This window comes from Otolemur garnettii, unplaced genomic scaffold, assembly GCF_000181295.1.
Source record: "Otolemur garnettii isolate 467f Iridium unplaced genomic scaffold, OtoGar3 scaffold00098, whole genome shotgun sequence".
Classification (NCBI taxonomy): domain Eukaryota; kingdom Metazoa; phylum Chordata; class Mammalia; order Primates; family Galagidae; genus Otolemur; species Otolemur garnettii.
Window position 1 is genome coordinate 5,828,525 of NW_003852493.1, and position 15,358 is coordinate 5,843,882.

Below are 15,358 nucleotides of genomic sequence, written 5' to 3' on the forward strand. Positions count from 1 at the left end.
TTTTTTTTTGAGAGACAGTGTCTCACTCTGCCTCAAGCTGGTCTCAAACTCCTGAGCTCCGGCAATCTACCCACCTCAGCCTCCCAGAGTGCTGGGATTATAGGCATGAGCCACCATGCCAGAGCCTCATACCCCACCTTGGTGACTTAATGACCTCCCCAAAGACCCTACCTCCTGATGCCATCACCTTGAGGGTTAGAATTTCAAGGTAAATGGGAGGGCACCAACATTCAGACCATAATGGTCTCTAAAGCCACAATTGGTTATACCAGCCCCTGGAAGAATCAGAAATGCCGGGATGAGGAAATGGGGGAGCAACCCCTGACCCCCCTCATGCCTTTGTCTCTGTTGTTCCAAGACCAAAGACCTGTTCTACAAGAACATCTTCTTGAATCCTCAGTTCTGGGATTGATTGTTCCTCTGGGTGCCGGGAGAGCACTGAAACCACTGCTCTGCAGCAGCGCCTGCTGTGAGCCCTCGGGGCACGCCCTGGGCTGGCATCACTCCGTTCCCTTAGCTTTCTGACGACACCTAAGGGAGGAGGCAGCAGACAGAGGCAATTAGTGGCAAAAATAGAAGGTATTTTTGTCAGGAGGCTATAGTAGTGACTATGAATTTGCCTTGGTATCTGATCAGAGAAATGGTAAGTAGGGATGCTCAGTGCCTTCTCAGAACTACAGGCCAGCAGCCCAGCCCTGCCCCCCCAGCCAAACGGCACCTACCCCACTCTCTCCCCTTCCCCATCCCTCCATAGCACTCATTTCTCAGACACATTCTTCATGCCTTCAGCTCTAGTGTCTCACCCCCCAAGCACCAGGGACTTTGACTTTGGCTGGCTGTAGTATCCTTACCATCTAGAACGAAGCCCTCTCACCCATGCTAGGTGCTCGGTGAATACTGGCTGGCCCATGACAGTGCTGGAACTCTCCTTCTCTAGCCTTGTAGGTTATACTTTTGAAGGAATTTCTAAAATGTAACAATAATCTAGCAAACCATATTCTCTCAACCCAGAAACTATGCCTATCAATAGTAACAATATTTCCTTGCACTCCTTTTCTTCTTTTTTAAATTTAATTTGTAAGAAATGTATACAACCAACTTTTTATTTTAAAGGAAATGAAACATTATAGAAGATGTAAGGTCCCATCCTGCTGACCTCCCCTTCACCCCACCCCCACGTAACCCTGATCGTCTTCATCGTCATTAGACAGCCTGCACTGTGAACAGCGTAAGAGCTGGAGAAATGCTGAGCCAGCACCCAAACCTTTGCATATTAAAGAAAAACTTATTACCTAGTCTAATCTTCTTTGTAAAACAAGAGATTCGGAACCAAATCAGGTTGTCTCCTGACTCCTGCACACTTCCCTTGCCTCTTGACTTTCTTCACAAGTATTCATTGCTTACCTGCTGTGTGCCAGGCACTGTTTTCAGTGCTGAGCTTAGAGCAGTAAGCAGATCACAGACCACCCCCACCTCAGGTACCTGATATCCCAGGCAGGAATGAGGAGCCAGATGAGTGACACAGCACAGAGAGTGTGCAGCTGGTGCAGAGGGGTAGGCAATGGGCTGTGCCAGGCAGGGAGAGGACAGCCTCCCAGAGACGATGCCTGCAGCGGAGTGGAGGGAGGGAGGGAGCAGTGCGGCTCCCAGGGAGAGCCTTTCTGGTGGGGGCATTGTGAATGATTGAAGGGCCCATCATGTATAGAGGGCCCTGAGAAGGGAGAGAACTGCGTGTGTTTGAGGAACAGGAGGAAAGTCACAGGGCTAATGTGGCACAAGTGAGGGGAGAGCAGGAAGCAGAGCAGTCAGATGAAGTGGGAGCAGAGGTCGAAGACCCTGTGGGCCAGTGTGCACACTGTCCTTCATCACCCCAAGTAGAACAGGAAGCCCCTGGAGAGTGTTCAGCAGAGGTGATTTCCCTTCTTAAGGGTCAGTGATGTGACCCTCCCACCATCAGGGAAGACTCATGGTGGCAGCAGTTGAGGTGGGGAAGAAGTGGCCAGCTCAGGCATTAGTTAAAGGTGGATTCAGCGGAGTTTGCTGATGGGTGGATTAGGTGAGTGGCATAAGAGGACAGTGTCATGGACAACTCCACAGTCTTCAGTAAAAGAGATCAGAGGATGGAATTGCTGCTCAGCAAGATAGGGAAGGCGTTGGAGGAGCAGGTGTTTAGGGAAGACCAGGGGTTTGCTTTGATCTTCTATTGGACATGTCTGACATCCAGGTGGAGACCTGGTCAGCAGTAGCATATACCAGTTTAGTTTAGGGTTGAGGTTCAGGCTGGAAATACAAACTTTGTAGTCATCAGTGTATACTGATTACTTAGAGGACTAAGTCAGTAAGATCACCAGGGATGTAAACAGAAAGAAGAGAAGAGATTGAGGGCTAATGTCCCTCTTATTTAAAGTTCAAGGACTTGATCCAGCAAATGAGCTTGAGAGAGAGTAGCAGAGCATTCAGAAGAAAGCCCAGGAGCATGTGGTGCCCCGGGAGCTGAGTTAAGGAAGCATTTCAAAGGTGAGCGAGTATCAGATGCTTGTGCTCAATCAGGTGGGATGAAGACAGAGACTTGACCATTGGATGCAACAATATGGAGGTCATAGGTTGAAGAGAAGATGGGTAAGAGAAATTAGAGATGCCAATACATAACCCTTTAAGGCAGCGATTCTCAACCTGTGGGTTGCGAGCCCTTTGGACTGTATTAAAGGTTCACGGCATCAGGAAGGTTGACAACCACTGCTTTAAGGAGTTATGTGGCAGAAGAGCACAGAAGCTTCCTTGCTTTTCTTTGAGTTGGGTTTCTGCTCATAGACTATGTGTCAGAAAATACCCAGCCTACCTGTGTCAAGATGTATACTGGGCACAGTCCAGCTTGGTTGAGTGTCACAACTGTCATCCTCAGAGGCAGGTATGACATCTCTTTTCCATGCCTATCTCTGCTGCTTCATACTTAAAGACAGGGAGATAGACGAAGGAGACAGACCCTGCTTCCCGAAATCTGTTTTCTGGAGGCCATCTTGGGTGCTAAAATTTCATGTCTGTTTGTTTCTTTGAAGAGTTTAGGCATTGCCTGGTTCTGGGGTCCATTTTGGAAATACAGTAGAACATCTGTAAGTTGACCACCTAAGGGACTGTAACAAACTGGTCAACATATAGAAGTGGCCAATATAAGGAACTAGGTCCACTGTACTGATATGTATACATGGTGCGTGTCTAGTCTATGAAGATTAGATCAACTTAAAGAGGTGGTCAGTGTAGGGGGATGGTCAAATATGGAAGTTCTACTATATAAAGCTTAGGTAGCTTTAAGTGAGTTGGTTTTACCTGGCTTTGCTCTTAACCATACAAGAACACTCAGAAGAATGAGTCTTAGGTGGGGCATATGAGTTCAGAAAGCCTCCCTAACCAGGAAGAGAGCCTGTGGTACCCTAAATCTGCCTGTGCTGGCCCTCACTTAAATCCCCAGAATCATTGTCAACCCGCATTCTGTAGTTAAGGACTGAGGAAGTGGCTTACCACCTGCTTACCTTGATCCCTTTACTCCATGAGATGTTTAACTTAGAAGATAAGGAACAGAAGAGGAAATCAGATTTTAGATCTTATATATACATTTGAAGTCAAATTCTCAATGTTACGACGAGTTCTGAAGACAGAGGTGTTCAGCTGTCCTTAGGGTTGACTCCCAAGTGGGAGTGGTCCATGAGAACCACCCCTAACATGGGGATCCGAAGGCCTTAGCTGAGGCAGGAGCCGCACTCCCCTCTTCACTTCCCAGTGAAGCCTCTGATTTAGAGCAGCATCTTCCAAAGTGAAGTACAAAGACTCGTGGTCAGCCATGCTTAACACAGAGCACCAACATCTGCATAATGTCTTCAGAGAGGGGAGTCCCCGTGACCAGGTTTTCCAAATCACGTTAGAACACATGCATTTGTTGACAGAGAGCTGTAAATGGTGAGAAGGCAATGAAGGTATTACGATGAAGAGAGGAAAGCAAATTAACTTGGGAGGGTCCCTAGACACTTAGGATGTGCAGTCACGGTTGCACAAATCCCAAAGCATGAGTAGGGTCAGCAGCCCTCAGTAGACATCTGGAGGAAAGTTGGGGCTGACACGTAAGGAGCCCCTCCACTCAGGTTCATTGGTGACAGCTTCTCACCACAGAGCTAATTGCCTGATGGCCTCACTTTAATTCTTGCTGCCTCTGGCCAGTACTGAACTTGATCGCCTCCTAGGCACACCTGATCCCTGGGTGGTGTTTCCTAGCAGCAGCCTCCATCCCTGTGGTCCTGAGTCGGCTGCTTGGCCACCGGTTTGCAGCCTGAGTCCCTCAAAGTGGAGCCAACGCAGTGCCACCCACACTTATTAACATCCACTCTCTCTCCCTAGATCATCTCTGAAAGTGGTGAAGGCAGCAGCCCAGGTCTTGAATACGTTATGGCAATATCGGGACCTCCGGAGCATTTATAAAAAGGTAACCTACAAGAATAGCTCTGGCTTAATTAGCATTCATCAGAGCACACCCTTGTAATCATTTATTGTAATGAAATGTCATTATTCATTTTGAGAGGTTTCTTTTTCTCTTTTAACTGCAGGATGGATGGAACCAGAACCATTTTATTACACCTGTGTCGACATTGGAGCGAGACCGATTCAAATCCCATCCTTCCTTGTCTACCACCAACCAACAGATGTCACCCATCATTCAGTCAGGTCAGTGGGTAAGCCCTACATTTTTCTCCAACCAGAGAAGAGTGAACATGAGTTGGTCCAGCCTGTCACCTCTAACCCTGCTCATCTGGCTGATAGCCTTCTTTGGGAATGACACACTACTATAAACAAATTCACTTTTTCCCTTTCATTTGAAGTTTATACAAGTTTACATCAGCAACAGAGCAGATGTATCCCTGGGTGCTCCTCCAGGGTCCTCCTCGATAGGAGGATTCTACCTTGTCACTGGAATCTGCAGTTGACAGTCTGGATGGGCAATCAGGAGACAGGAGTAGGAGTGAAGGGTGACTCTGAAGACACAGGGGTATGCCTGGAAACGGCTACCCTGTCTGCCCGGTGGCCATAACTTTGGAAACTCCACCAAAGTGATTTTTTTTATTTTTCTTGGTGAAACCTTACAAGCGGGGTCCTTTAGCAAGATCTTTAGACCTGCAACCTGGGAGAGTCTTGTTCTTTCCAGGTAAGCCTCTTTTTGCAGAACCCCTAGCATCCACAACTAAAGAGAACAGGCCTTATAGGATAGGTTTGGGGGGATTTCTCTCTGATTTTCTTTTCTTTCTTTTTTTTTTTTTTTGCAGATTTTGACTGGGGCTGGGTTTGAACCTGCCACCTCCGGCATATGGGGCCAGCACCTTACTCCTTTGAGCCACAGGCGCTGCCCTCTCTCTAATTTTTATGTTGGGAATGCTGGCAGCCATACTGCCTACCTATTTGTAGTGTTTAACTTGGTAGAAAGAATGTTTTGAGATTCAGTCTAATTTTTTTACATAAAAAGGTAGATCATTACTACCAAACCAGACAATCCTATAATTTTCTTTCTTTTTTTTTTTTTTTTTGAGGCAGAGTCTTGCTCTTTTTGCCCCAGCTAGAGTACAGGGACATTACCATAGTTCCCTGCTGCAATCTCAAACTCCTGGGCTCAAGCACACCTCCTGCCCCAGGCCTCTGGAGTAGCTATAGATGTACACCACCATGTCCAGCTAATTTTTTTTCTATTTTTAATAGAGATGGGGTCTCACTCTTGCTCTGGCTGGTCTCCATAAGGGCTGTCACTTTGGAAAAATCCTCTAGCCTTGGCCTCCCAGAGTGCTAGGATTACAGGAGTGAGCTACCACCCCTGGGCTAAATCTTAAATAAACAAAACAGGAAAAGTAATAAATGTCTAAATTTTATTTGGCTTTCAGTCACCCATTCTGACATATAAATATTACCTGTTTTATTCAGTGGTGCTCCTGCTGGCAGTCTTATTCCTCATGTGGACAAATGTGGACAAAAAAACTAAATATATGACTAGTGGTTCTTGCCCCATAATTGGATGTCCCCTCTTGTACTAGAAATGTTTAAAAATGATCTGCCTACTGTGTATGGCGTATATTTATATCTTACTTTTTAAATTATGTTGTTTTCTTTGAAGAGACTTATATGTCTGTGTTTTAACATCCTTGCTGAGCTCCCAGGTGTAGCCTGAGACTGCCTTCCTTAAGGAAAACGTTCAGAATTCTTTAAGGACTTAAGAATAGGGATGCCAGGGAAATCAAGAGAGATGGCTTGCTCAACAAAAGGCATATGTGCAGGCAAAGGCTAATTTTAGATAGATTAGCACATGGTTACTAAGCAGTGAACTTCCTTGGAAGACCTCTTAAATATGCGGGCGGGACAGTGTTGCTTGGCCCCTGTCCAACTTGCTTTACACCTTTCTGGCTTCTGTTCAGAGACAGGCCATGGTGCACTCCTGTTCCCCCAGTTGTCCTGAGGGCTGACGCCCATCCTTAGCACTAGTGTGAGATGTGCTCACGGGCACTTCTGATGCCTCGCTGCTGTCCCTATGGGAGGCAAGCAGGTGCGTGGACTGTCCTCCCACCTTCTACGAAGTAAGCCAGGAGAGCAGCACACAGACACTGCCCCAGCATGCTCACCAGTCTTCAGCACAGGGAAGTGACAGTTTAGGAAAAGTATTTCCATTTCAATCTTCTCTGAAAGCACCAACATGTACAAAACCGCTAATGCTGAGGTCTAAGGGCTATTGCTTTCAAGTGTATCAAGTGAATGTGTGTGGCCGCAAGAGCAAGATGATTTTTTTCACAAGAAAAATGTGAAGTGTTTCTGTCTTCCTTCTTTGCAAAAATGTTGAAAAGAAGACCCAAGGATAGAGATGTTATTAATAGATGTTTGGCTGAAGCTAGGATGAAAAAAATCTTCTAGGGCTTTGGGAGGCCGGGGCTTAGCACAGTGAACTTCTTGGTGAGCTAGGCTTACTGGGTTGACATAATTACCTTGACAGCGGATCATCATAAAAAGAATTATAAATTTTATAGACCAGGCACTCTTATACAAACACATTTAGAGATGCAGATATTTCTGAAATAATTAGAAATCAAAACATGCCATAAAACTTGTTTTCCAAAGTGCTCTACATAAAGGGTAATACATGGGTGTTTTACAGCGACTGAGCTGAGATCATAAAATAAGAAATACAACCCTTGCATGGCTAGTAAGGGATTATCACTCACTCAGTTGCGAAGGCCTCATCAGGTCCCTGAGACGCACTGGTGGGGAATCCTGCACAACTTCTGCACTGTGCCTCTAACTGGGCGCTGGCATTTCAGCTTCAAGCTCGATCAGGTCTTGCCTTGGTGCAGTGGGGAGCCTGCGGGTCGAGTAGCTGGTACTTGGGTCTGGCTGCTGTTTAACTTCCAGCACCTTTAAGAGCTGATTTTTAGCACCAGCTGTGTGGCATTTCTAACTACTGACCTTCGTTTTTCTGGGCAGGATTTTCCTGAGGCACTGACAGTCTGATTTCTCTCTCTTCCCCTCTTTCCCTCTCCTCCTCCTCCTGCCTCTCCCTTCAGTCGGCAGCACCTCTTCCTCACCAGCACTGTTAGGAATCAGAGACCCTCGCTCTGAATACGATAGGACCCAGCCACCTATGCAGTATTACAATAGCCAAGGGGACGCCACACAGAAAGGCCTGTACCCTGGTAAGACACCAGTCGGGTGGTGTGTGATACAGTCTCTCGGAAAGCCGCATTCCTAGGCTCTCGGCCAGTGGCCCAGGAAGTAGCCTGTTGTCGTATTGAGACAGTCCCCCAGCAGCAAACCTGGTTCCAATCAGTCCCTCCCTGTCCTGCTTTGGAGATTGTTGCCTTCGCCACATGCTTTGAGTAAAACCAGCCAGTACTTGTATGTGTGTATGTGTATGTGTGTATGTATGTACGTATGTATGGAATTGTCTGGTGGCCACAAATAAAAACAGGGCAGTATCCAAGTGAGAAAGCATTCCTGGCTGCTCAATGGCTGCCATCCCTTTGCTCTGTCCCCTCCCTGCTCCAGCACCCTCCCTCCTGTCTGCCCCGTGCATCAGAGCCCTGAGCTCACTGTGGCTTTGCAGAGGCTATGCCTTCCAGACTGGCTCACTTCTCAAATTCAAACCAGAGAATGGAGATCAATTTCACTTACATTTTCATGGGAAAAGAAAAATGTATAATGTGATTCTCCTCAGAGTGATTATTTTTTAAGAATAACAAAAATAATGTTACATAGTTTTAATATTTTTATATCCTATTCAGAAAGCTGTGCATATAATTTATTTAAAGAATACCAGCCCAGAGGTTTACCAAGATTTCATATTGTCCCCAATTCTCAACTGCCTGTCAAATTATAACTACTCCAAAGGCTTCAAATTAGTCAGTGTGAGCTACCCCCAAAATGTAGTCTTTGCTCAAAAAGCCTATTTATTAAAAAGAAATAAATAAAAGCTGGTGGCAACTTAACTCCTGCTGGGGGAGCAGTCTCAGTTGTGCGGTTGTCTTTGAAATTGTGATTTCATGGAACTATTTACTAATCAACTGTTGTTACTATGGCAATTAATAGCCCAGAAAATTGCAGATGCTACATTTCAAATACCACTCTCTGTGCAAAAGGAGATGCACGTAGAAACTGAAGCGCGTGGTCGCTTCAGATTTTCAGCAGCCTGCTTTATTTTACAGATCACCTCTTCAAGCATGCACTTCCTTCTGTAACTTCTTCGCTTGCTTCAATAAACTAATTTGCCTCAAGTACGTTTCATTTTCCTCATTAAAAAATAAAAATCTCTGCTAGCCTTAACAGTAATACAAGGGTAACTAATACCGTCATCAGGAGTCTATTACAGACTCGCGAAGACATCTGATTACTGAGTTCCTTTTGTTTTAAAACATACTTGATATGGCAGACACAAGACCACGCCTCCATATGGCCTGCCTGCTTAGAACACACCTGTTCTTACTCTTTCCAGGACCTGGGATTTTGAATCACAGCTATTTAGAAGGCACCAGGCTTGTTCTGATACTATGTTTCCTTTCTCCTCTCTGACTCACTGCGCTAGCTCTGAGCCCTGGAAAAGTGCTATTCCTCAGTTCACAGAGCTGTGCTGAGGTTCAAAGCCAGCTGGAGAAATCCTCCCAGGTGTGAGGTGTGAGCAGAGTTTGAGAAGGAACGCTCTTTGGATGGGCTCTCCAAGAGCCTATTGCTTTGGTGTGATGCACGCGGCCTGTTTTTGCCATATTTTTGCTCAGCAGAGGCAGGCTAGCCTCAGGCCACCCAGGCTGCCGCCTCTCCCAATCTGCGCTGGCACTAGGGAAGGCCGCGCCTGTCGGGGACTGCCCCAGCCCTAGTGCAGGGCAGACCATACAGCCTAATGGACCAGGGTAATGAGCACTGGTTTTAATTTCATAAAATATTTTCTTACAGGCTCCAGCAAACCTTCACCAATTTACATCAGTTCCTATTCCTCACCAGCAAGAGAGCAAAATAGACGGCTACAGGTGAATCTACAATGTCATTTTTACAGAGGGCTGCTTAGCAAGGACACAGTAAGGGTCCACATCGTTTGACACCCAGTGCTGCACCAACACCGCAGGGACCAGGAGCTTTCCCTGGGGGTGGTCACTCCTCAGAAACCATCCGTGGTTTAAACAAAGCAATTCCATGGTAGCCTCGTGTCCTTGGAGGTCCACAGCAGTGCCACTGAGACCACTGTGCCACTGCCGGGAGAAGCTGAGAAATATTTAGCTCAAGGTCTTTGCCCAACACTATCCTTTTCCACTCTTCTTATCTGTTAAGCTCTAAAATCTCTTCCACCCTCTGGGTGAGGAAGGGTTGGTAAGCCACTTCACGCTCTGTTTTGTATGCCTCATCCGCAGTCTTCACGACTCCTCCCCCGTCCAAGCTCCATAATTTAGAAAAAGAGTCCGCAGCCAGGTCTGTCCATCTCAGAGGTCAGACTGGCATCGACCCCTGCTGGGTGTGGGACCTGTTGATTGTCACACACCCAGTCTCTGCTTTCATGAGTTCAGTCCTGGGTTCTTCCAGACGCCATGGCCAACGTAGGTCATCCACTCTCTCCACTTACCTTTAAAACCTAAGCCATTTGGAGTTTCCCCAAACAAGATTGTGTCCTGTCCTTCACATAAGGATATTCCAAGGCCCCTCTCCACTTTGGCTTTTCCCTATAGATGGAAGAAAAAGAACTTCCCAAATTACTCATAATTTGTGCTATCACTTTTAGTTAGGAAAGAATAACCTCAAAGTCATGGCTTTAACTTAAACGGAAAATTTAGCTCTGAAATCTTTATAATGTTAGAATGCATTTAGTTTCAGACATGCAGTTGGTTCCTATGTGGTTAGTTTGTTACATCTTACTTGGTGAAAGGATTTGGGGAGAATTGGAGAGAAAAACAAATGTAACAACCATGACAATTTGAAGAAAGAGCTAAGACAGCACAGAAGGAAATGGGAGGCAGGTGCCCTGTGTAGACAGCACAGTGCAGGCCCTGCCGGCCCTGCTTTCTTGTTAGCCCTAGCTTGACGAAGACTGTTCCTCTAGAACTGAACATGCTCGTTAAGTCTCTTCCACTTTCACTCCTCTCTGGCCTTGAGATTGCTTATCCCTTTAATAGTACAGTTTATAGCAGAGTTCCCAAAAGATGACCATTATTCACCATAAACCACCTATGCCTTTTAAAGTTGAGGAATATACTCAATTTTCATCTGTGAAGTAAATATTTTAAAAGATGGTTCTGTAATTATGCAATTATCCAGGGTCCCAAAATCCAGTCCCTAACTAAATTCATGATGTGGTAATAATTCCCCTGGGCCAAAGCAAATCAAGACCATCCTCCTTTGACCTGCACAAGTAGCAGGCCCCTTCTCAGCCAGGCACAGAACTGGGCCTCTGGTCAGGAGTGCAGACAGCTGGGGCGACCTGCCACCATGATCTCAGACGCTTCCTGAGACACCGACGCTTCTAGAGGTCTTAGGACAGAACTTGAGCAAACTGAGCAGCCCACCCATACCGGCAGTTTAAGATCCTAACAGTCAATTAGTAAACACAGAGCATGCACCAGACAACTTTTAACCTTGAGTCTGCAAATATTGAATATTGCTTTAAAAACATGAATGCAGGAAGCCTACATGAATTTCCCTTAAACATATATTTTTTAAAATCGCTTTTATTTATTTGCCTTTTCATTTTGTCAACAGCATCAACAGCTGTATTATAGTCAAGATGACTCCAACAGAAAGAACTTTGATGCATACAGATTGTATTTGCAGTCTCCTCATAGCTATGAAGACCCTTATTTTGATGACCGAGTTCACTTTCCAGCTTCTGCTGATTACTCAACACAGTATGGACTGAAATCGACCACAAACTATGTAGACTTTTATTCCACTAAACGACCTTCTTATAGAGCAGAACAGTACCCAGGGTCCCCAGACTCTTGGGTGTAGCATTGAGACGCTCGGCAGAGGAACTTTCTTTCTCACCTTGTTTGGATTGAAGTGAAAAGTCCGTCTTGCTGATTTGATGATTGACATGTGAAAGTGAAATGGAAGGGGCGAGTGAAGTGCATATATATATTTTTTTCTTTTTTGAGGAATTATCAGGGAAGTGAGGAAACCTTCGGGAGAGGACTTTCTAAACTCTACTTAGGTGTTAGATCTAATTACTTATAGATCCTGTAGTCTGGTGAGGGTGTGGGTGACGTGATGAGAGGTTTGAGAAATGGATGAATTGAGATGGGGGATGTTTAGGTGAAATCAAATTAAAGATGATTTTTTTAATGTGAATAAAGTTATGTTCTGATAGTTTGTACAGAAAAAAATAAAATGGATGCCCTTCATGTTTTATTGCTATTACTAAATGTCAAGATTGTATGCTATTATGTCTTGTAAATTTCTTTTGTTGGTGTAAATATGGAGATGCCACATTGGTTAAGTGCCATCATTTGTAATGCAGTGTGTCATTTGAAAAGAGATTTGAAGAAAACTGACAGCTTAAAAAACAAATGGGAAACCCAAGGAACTGTTAGCAATTTAAAACAGCCTATGGCCTCCTTTGTTCTCACAATGAATCGTGTACCTTGGAAGCACAAAGTCAGTCTGGTATCGCAGCGCCATGCCCATCCCTGCCTCTTTCATAGGACACTTCACTGCCATTTTCTATGCACATGAAAGAAAAATAAATGTGGAAATTTCATCCTTAGAAATGTGTTCCCTCTTCTTTTTTAATTTTCTACATGTAATATTAGAAAGGCAGACTTAATAAACAAAAATGTAACTGCGTGTTAGAAAAAGCGTCAACATATCTAACTATTTTGGACTCGTCCTAGTTTTATACAGTAAATATGCTTTGTGGGATGGACCACACCAAAGAATGAATAGCTATCAACTCTGATCCTCTTCATCTAAGTACTTTTATTTCTTGGGGTCTTTTTTGAATTTAATGCACGTTCCAGTTGTATCATGTATCTAACAGACTGCTGCGTGTATTTAACAGTCCTTTTTACCTAAGAGAAGTTATATCTTGCAGCCTGGACAGAACTTAATTGACAAAGTCTCCTTTTGGCGCCATTTTTAATAACTCAGTAACTACATAAGAACAATATTTGATTATTTCGTTAGCACCAGTGTAATAGCCCAGAACAGATTCTAATAATTATCTGGCTGCGTAATTCCATGAGGCTCAGTAACTCTGGATTAGGATGGGCAGTGGGAGCCCCCGTAGATGTGGGAGGCAGGAGTTTCGATGGTACTGCCTCAGCATTGCTTGTAAGTTTTTCTCCATCTATGTAGATGAGAGGCACCAGTTTCCAGAGGCCCCAAGTCTGAAGCCTTAACCTGGTCTTGTGATTTCCATCCATGAGCCCTAGTTCTTGGATTTTACATGGAAAGCTAGGGAAGAACCCACATGGCAAATCAAACCCAGAGGTGTTGACTTAGCTCAGTATATCCTGCAAGCATGATAGAAATCACACATTAAAACATTGGTACTTACTATTTGTGAGTATATGAAAAGAGACCTAAGAGAGTACCTTCCCTTGCTGCATGGTCAGGGCAAAGACTAGGACACAAAGTGAAATGGAAACATGAGTAAAAGCAGGAGCATTTCTAACGTCTGCAAATGGGGAGCCTTTGAGAGGTGCAGCTCTCCAAAATGACACCTCAGCCCACCTGGAGAGTCAGACTGCCCTGCTACCAAACACCTGGCTACCTCACACCCAAGAGAGCTGAGGATCCAGCTCTGCTCAGATGGCAGAGTTCACTGATTTTCCCAAGGAACTGGCATCAGGACTTTTGAGATGTGTACACACTTGAGCTTTGAGTCCCTGACTTCCCTGAACCTGATACTTTCCTGTTTAGGTTAAAACTGAAGGCCCTCCCTCAGGGAGTCAAGAACACAGGGGAAGCTGGAACCAGCAGAGCTGATTGACATTGTTTCCTTCAGTGACCCCATTATTCTTTGGGGGAACTTAGGTCTCCCACTGTACCAGACAGCACTTCAAAAACTGATCCAGATTTGGATTATGGAGAACTCACTTTGGCCCCCATTCAGACCTCCTAAAGAAGCTAGGAAGAGGCCTGTGGTGAGGACTGAGCAAAAGGTCTGATGCCCTTTAACGTCCTCCCTTGTGACTGGGGAAACTGCAAACAGAGCCTGCATGATAGAAAACTGCATCACTGACCAAAAAGGTGAGCTCAGTCCCCCAGCGTCCGGGAATAAACAAGCTCTGCCAAACAAAGTTGACTTATTACTGCCCTAATGTCACTAAAGTAGCAGACAATTCAGCCCACTTCCATCCTGTCCTGGATGGTCAGGGCTGAACAGAGTCAGTGCCTGTGCACTGGACATGGTGCCCCCTCTGGCCACTTAGAACCTCAGAGGGGAGTACAGGCACCAGTGTCTTGAAAAGCTCCCTGAGTCGGCAGTGCCTGTGGCTCAAAGGAGTAGGACGCTGGCCCCATATACCAGAGGTGGCGGGTTCAAACCCGGGCCCAGCCAAAAACTGCAAAAAGAAAAGCTCTCTGGGTGCCTGTAATGTGCAGTCAGATGAGAGCTACCTGTGCCCACCAGTCTCCTTCCCTCCCTGTGTGTGATCTGAATATTTAGCAGTTGGGGCTTGGATGTGGACTTTGCCTAGAAGAGAAGGATATGTTTGGAGTATGCGTATGTGAGGTCTTTCATCTTGCTTATGCACGCTGGCCTAGTGTGATGCCCTTTGGAGCTCGTGGACCTTTCATATGCATCAGAAACGATGAGCACACAGCCCCATACTCTTCCATTGTCAATCCCTGCCGGTGTTTGCCTGTCCACCTCATTGCTAGGTCTTGCACTGAAATACCAACAGTTCCCTTTACTGAGTACTCTCCATGTACTGAGAGTATCACAGCAAATGTGTAAAGTCTCTGCTAACATCCCATTTTACAGATTCTGGAGCGAACTTGGAGAGTAACTTGCTAACGATCCCACGACCAGTAAATAAATAGCCACGGCAGGGTTAGAGCTACGGTCTGTTTTAACCAGAGTGCTAGTTTTCGAATTTAATAATTGAGTTCTGACTGAACTTTTACTAACATTTTTCATCATTGTCTTAAATTTGCAAAAGGAAACATTGTCACTACTCTAAATGAGAAAACCATCATCACTTGCTGTAAATAAAAAGCAACCCTATAAAAATGAACATTTAACTATTAAACATTGAAAGATCCTTGTACCACCAAAATTCATCTTGTCTACCGCAGCTGGTGTGACGTGAACCACATTTTGGGAAACTAGAGTCCTGACCATTTTGATGAGTGTGATGATTTGTTTAGCAGAGAACTCTCCCTGAAAAAGCCCGTGAGTTAAGTCTGTTAATACAGGCCTGCTAAAACAAAGTCTGTTACTAGGTAATCTCATTTAGGGGCCTCAGCAATACCTTTGAAAGAATGCTGATCTAAATCTCAGTTAGTGGTTTTATTTCCATGATCAAAACGGATTACAAGGAAAACCTGGCCATTACTGTTCAGTTCTTAGCAGTTTTAAGTACTGCTGTTTCTAATAGCATCATTCATAATAGCCAAAAACTCGAAACAGAGAAACAGCCCAAATCTCCAGTAGAAGACTAGATAAACAAAAATTGTATCCAAGAATGGAAAACATCACTGTATGTTCATGGAATGGAAAACTAGCCAGCAATAAAAAGAACAAGTCACAGATGCAGTGACACGGATGGATCTCAAAAACACATTGCTCAAAAGAAGGAAGATGCCGAAAGAGTGCGTGCTGAGGATTCTTTTATTTTCTTTCTTTCTTTTTTTTTTTTTTTTTTTT

The 15,358-nt window shown here is 44.9% G+C and overlaps 1 protein-coding gene across 5 annotated transcripts in view; it reads left to right on the plus strand.

Annotated features, from left to right (window-relative positions):
- PKP4 (plakophilin 4) overlaps nt 1-12,249 on the plus strand; it is a 231,775-nt gene extending 219,526 nt beyond the window's left edge. For 4 of the 5 annotated variants that reach the window (XM_003795963.2, XM_012808991.1, XM_023516793.1 and 1 more), the window contains 5 exons: nt 4,387-4,471; nt 4,593-4,710; nt 7,578-7,706; nt 9,457-9,530; nt 11,248-12,249. In XM_003795963.2, coding sequence (XP_003796011.1) covers nt 4,387-4,471; nt 4,593-4,710; nt 7,578-7,706; nt 9,457-9,530; nt 11,248-11,496 — 655 coding nt within the window. In that variant the 3' untranslated portion in view covers nt 11,497-12,249. The remainder of the gene's footprint in view (nt 1-4,386; nt 4,472-4,592; nt 4,711-7,577; nt 7,707-9,456; nt 9,531-11,247) is intronic. The other variant, XM_003795964.2, reaches the window with a different exon arrangement.
- Nucleotides 12,250-15,358: the final 3,109 nt, after the last annotated feature.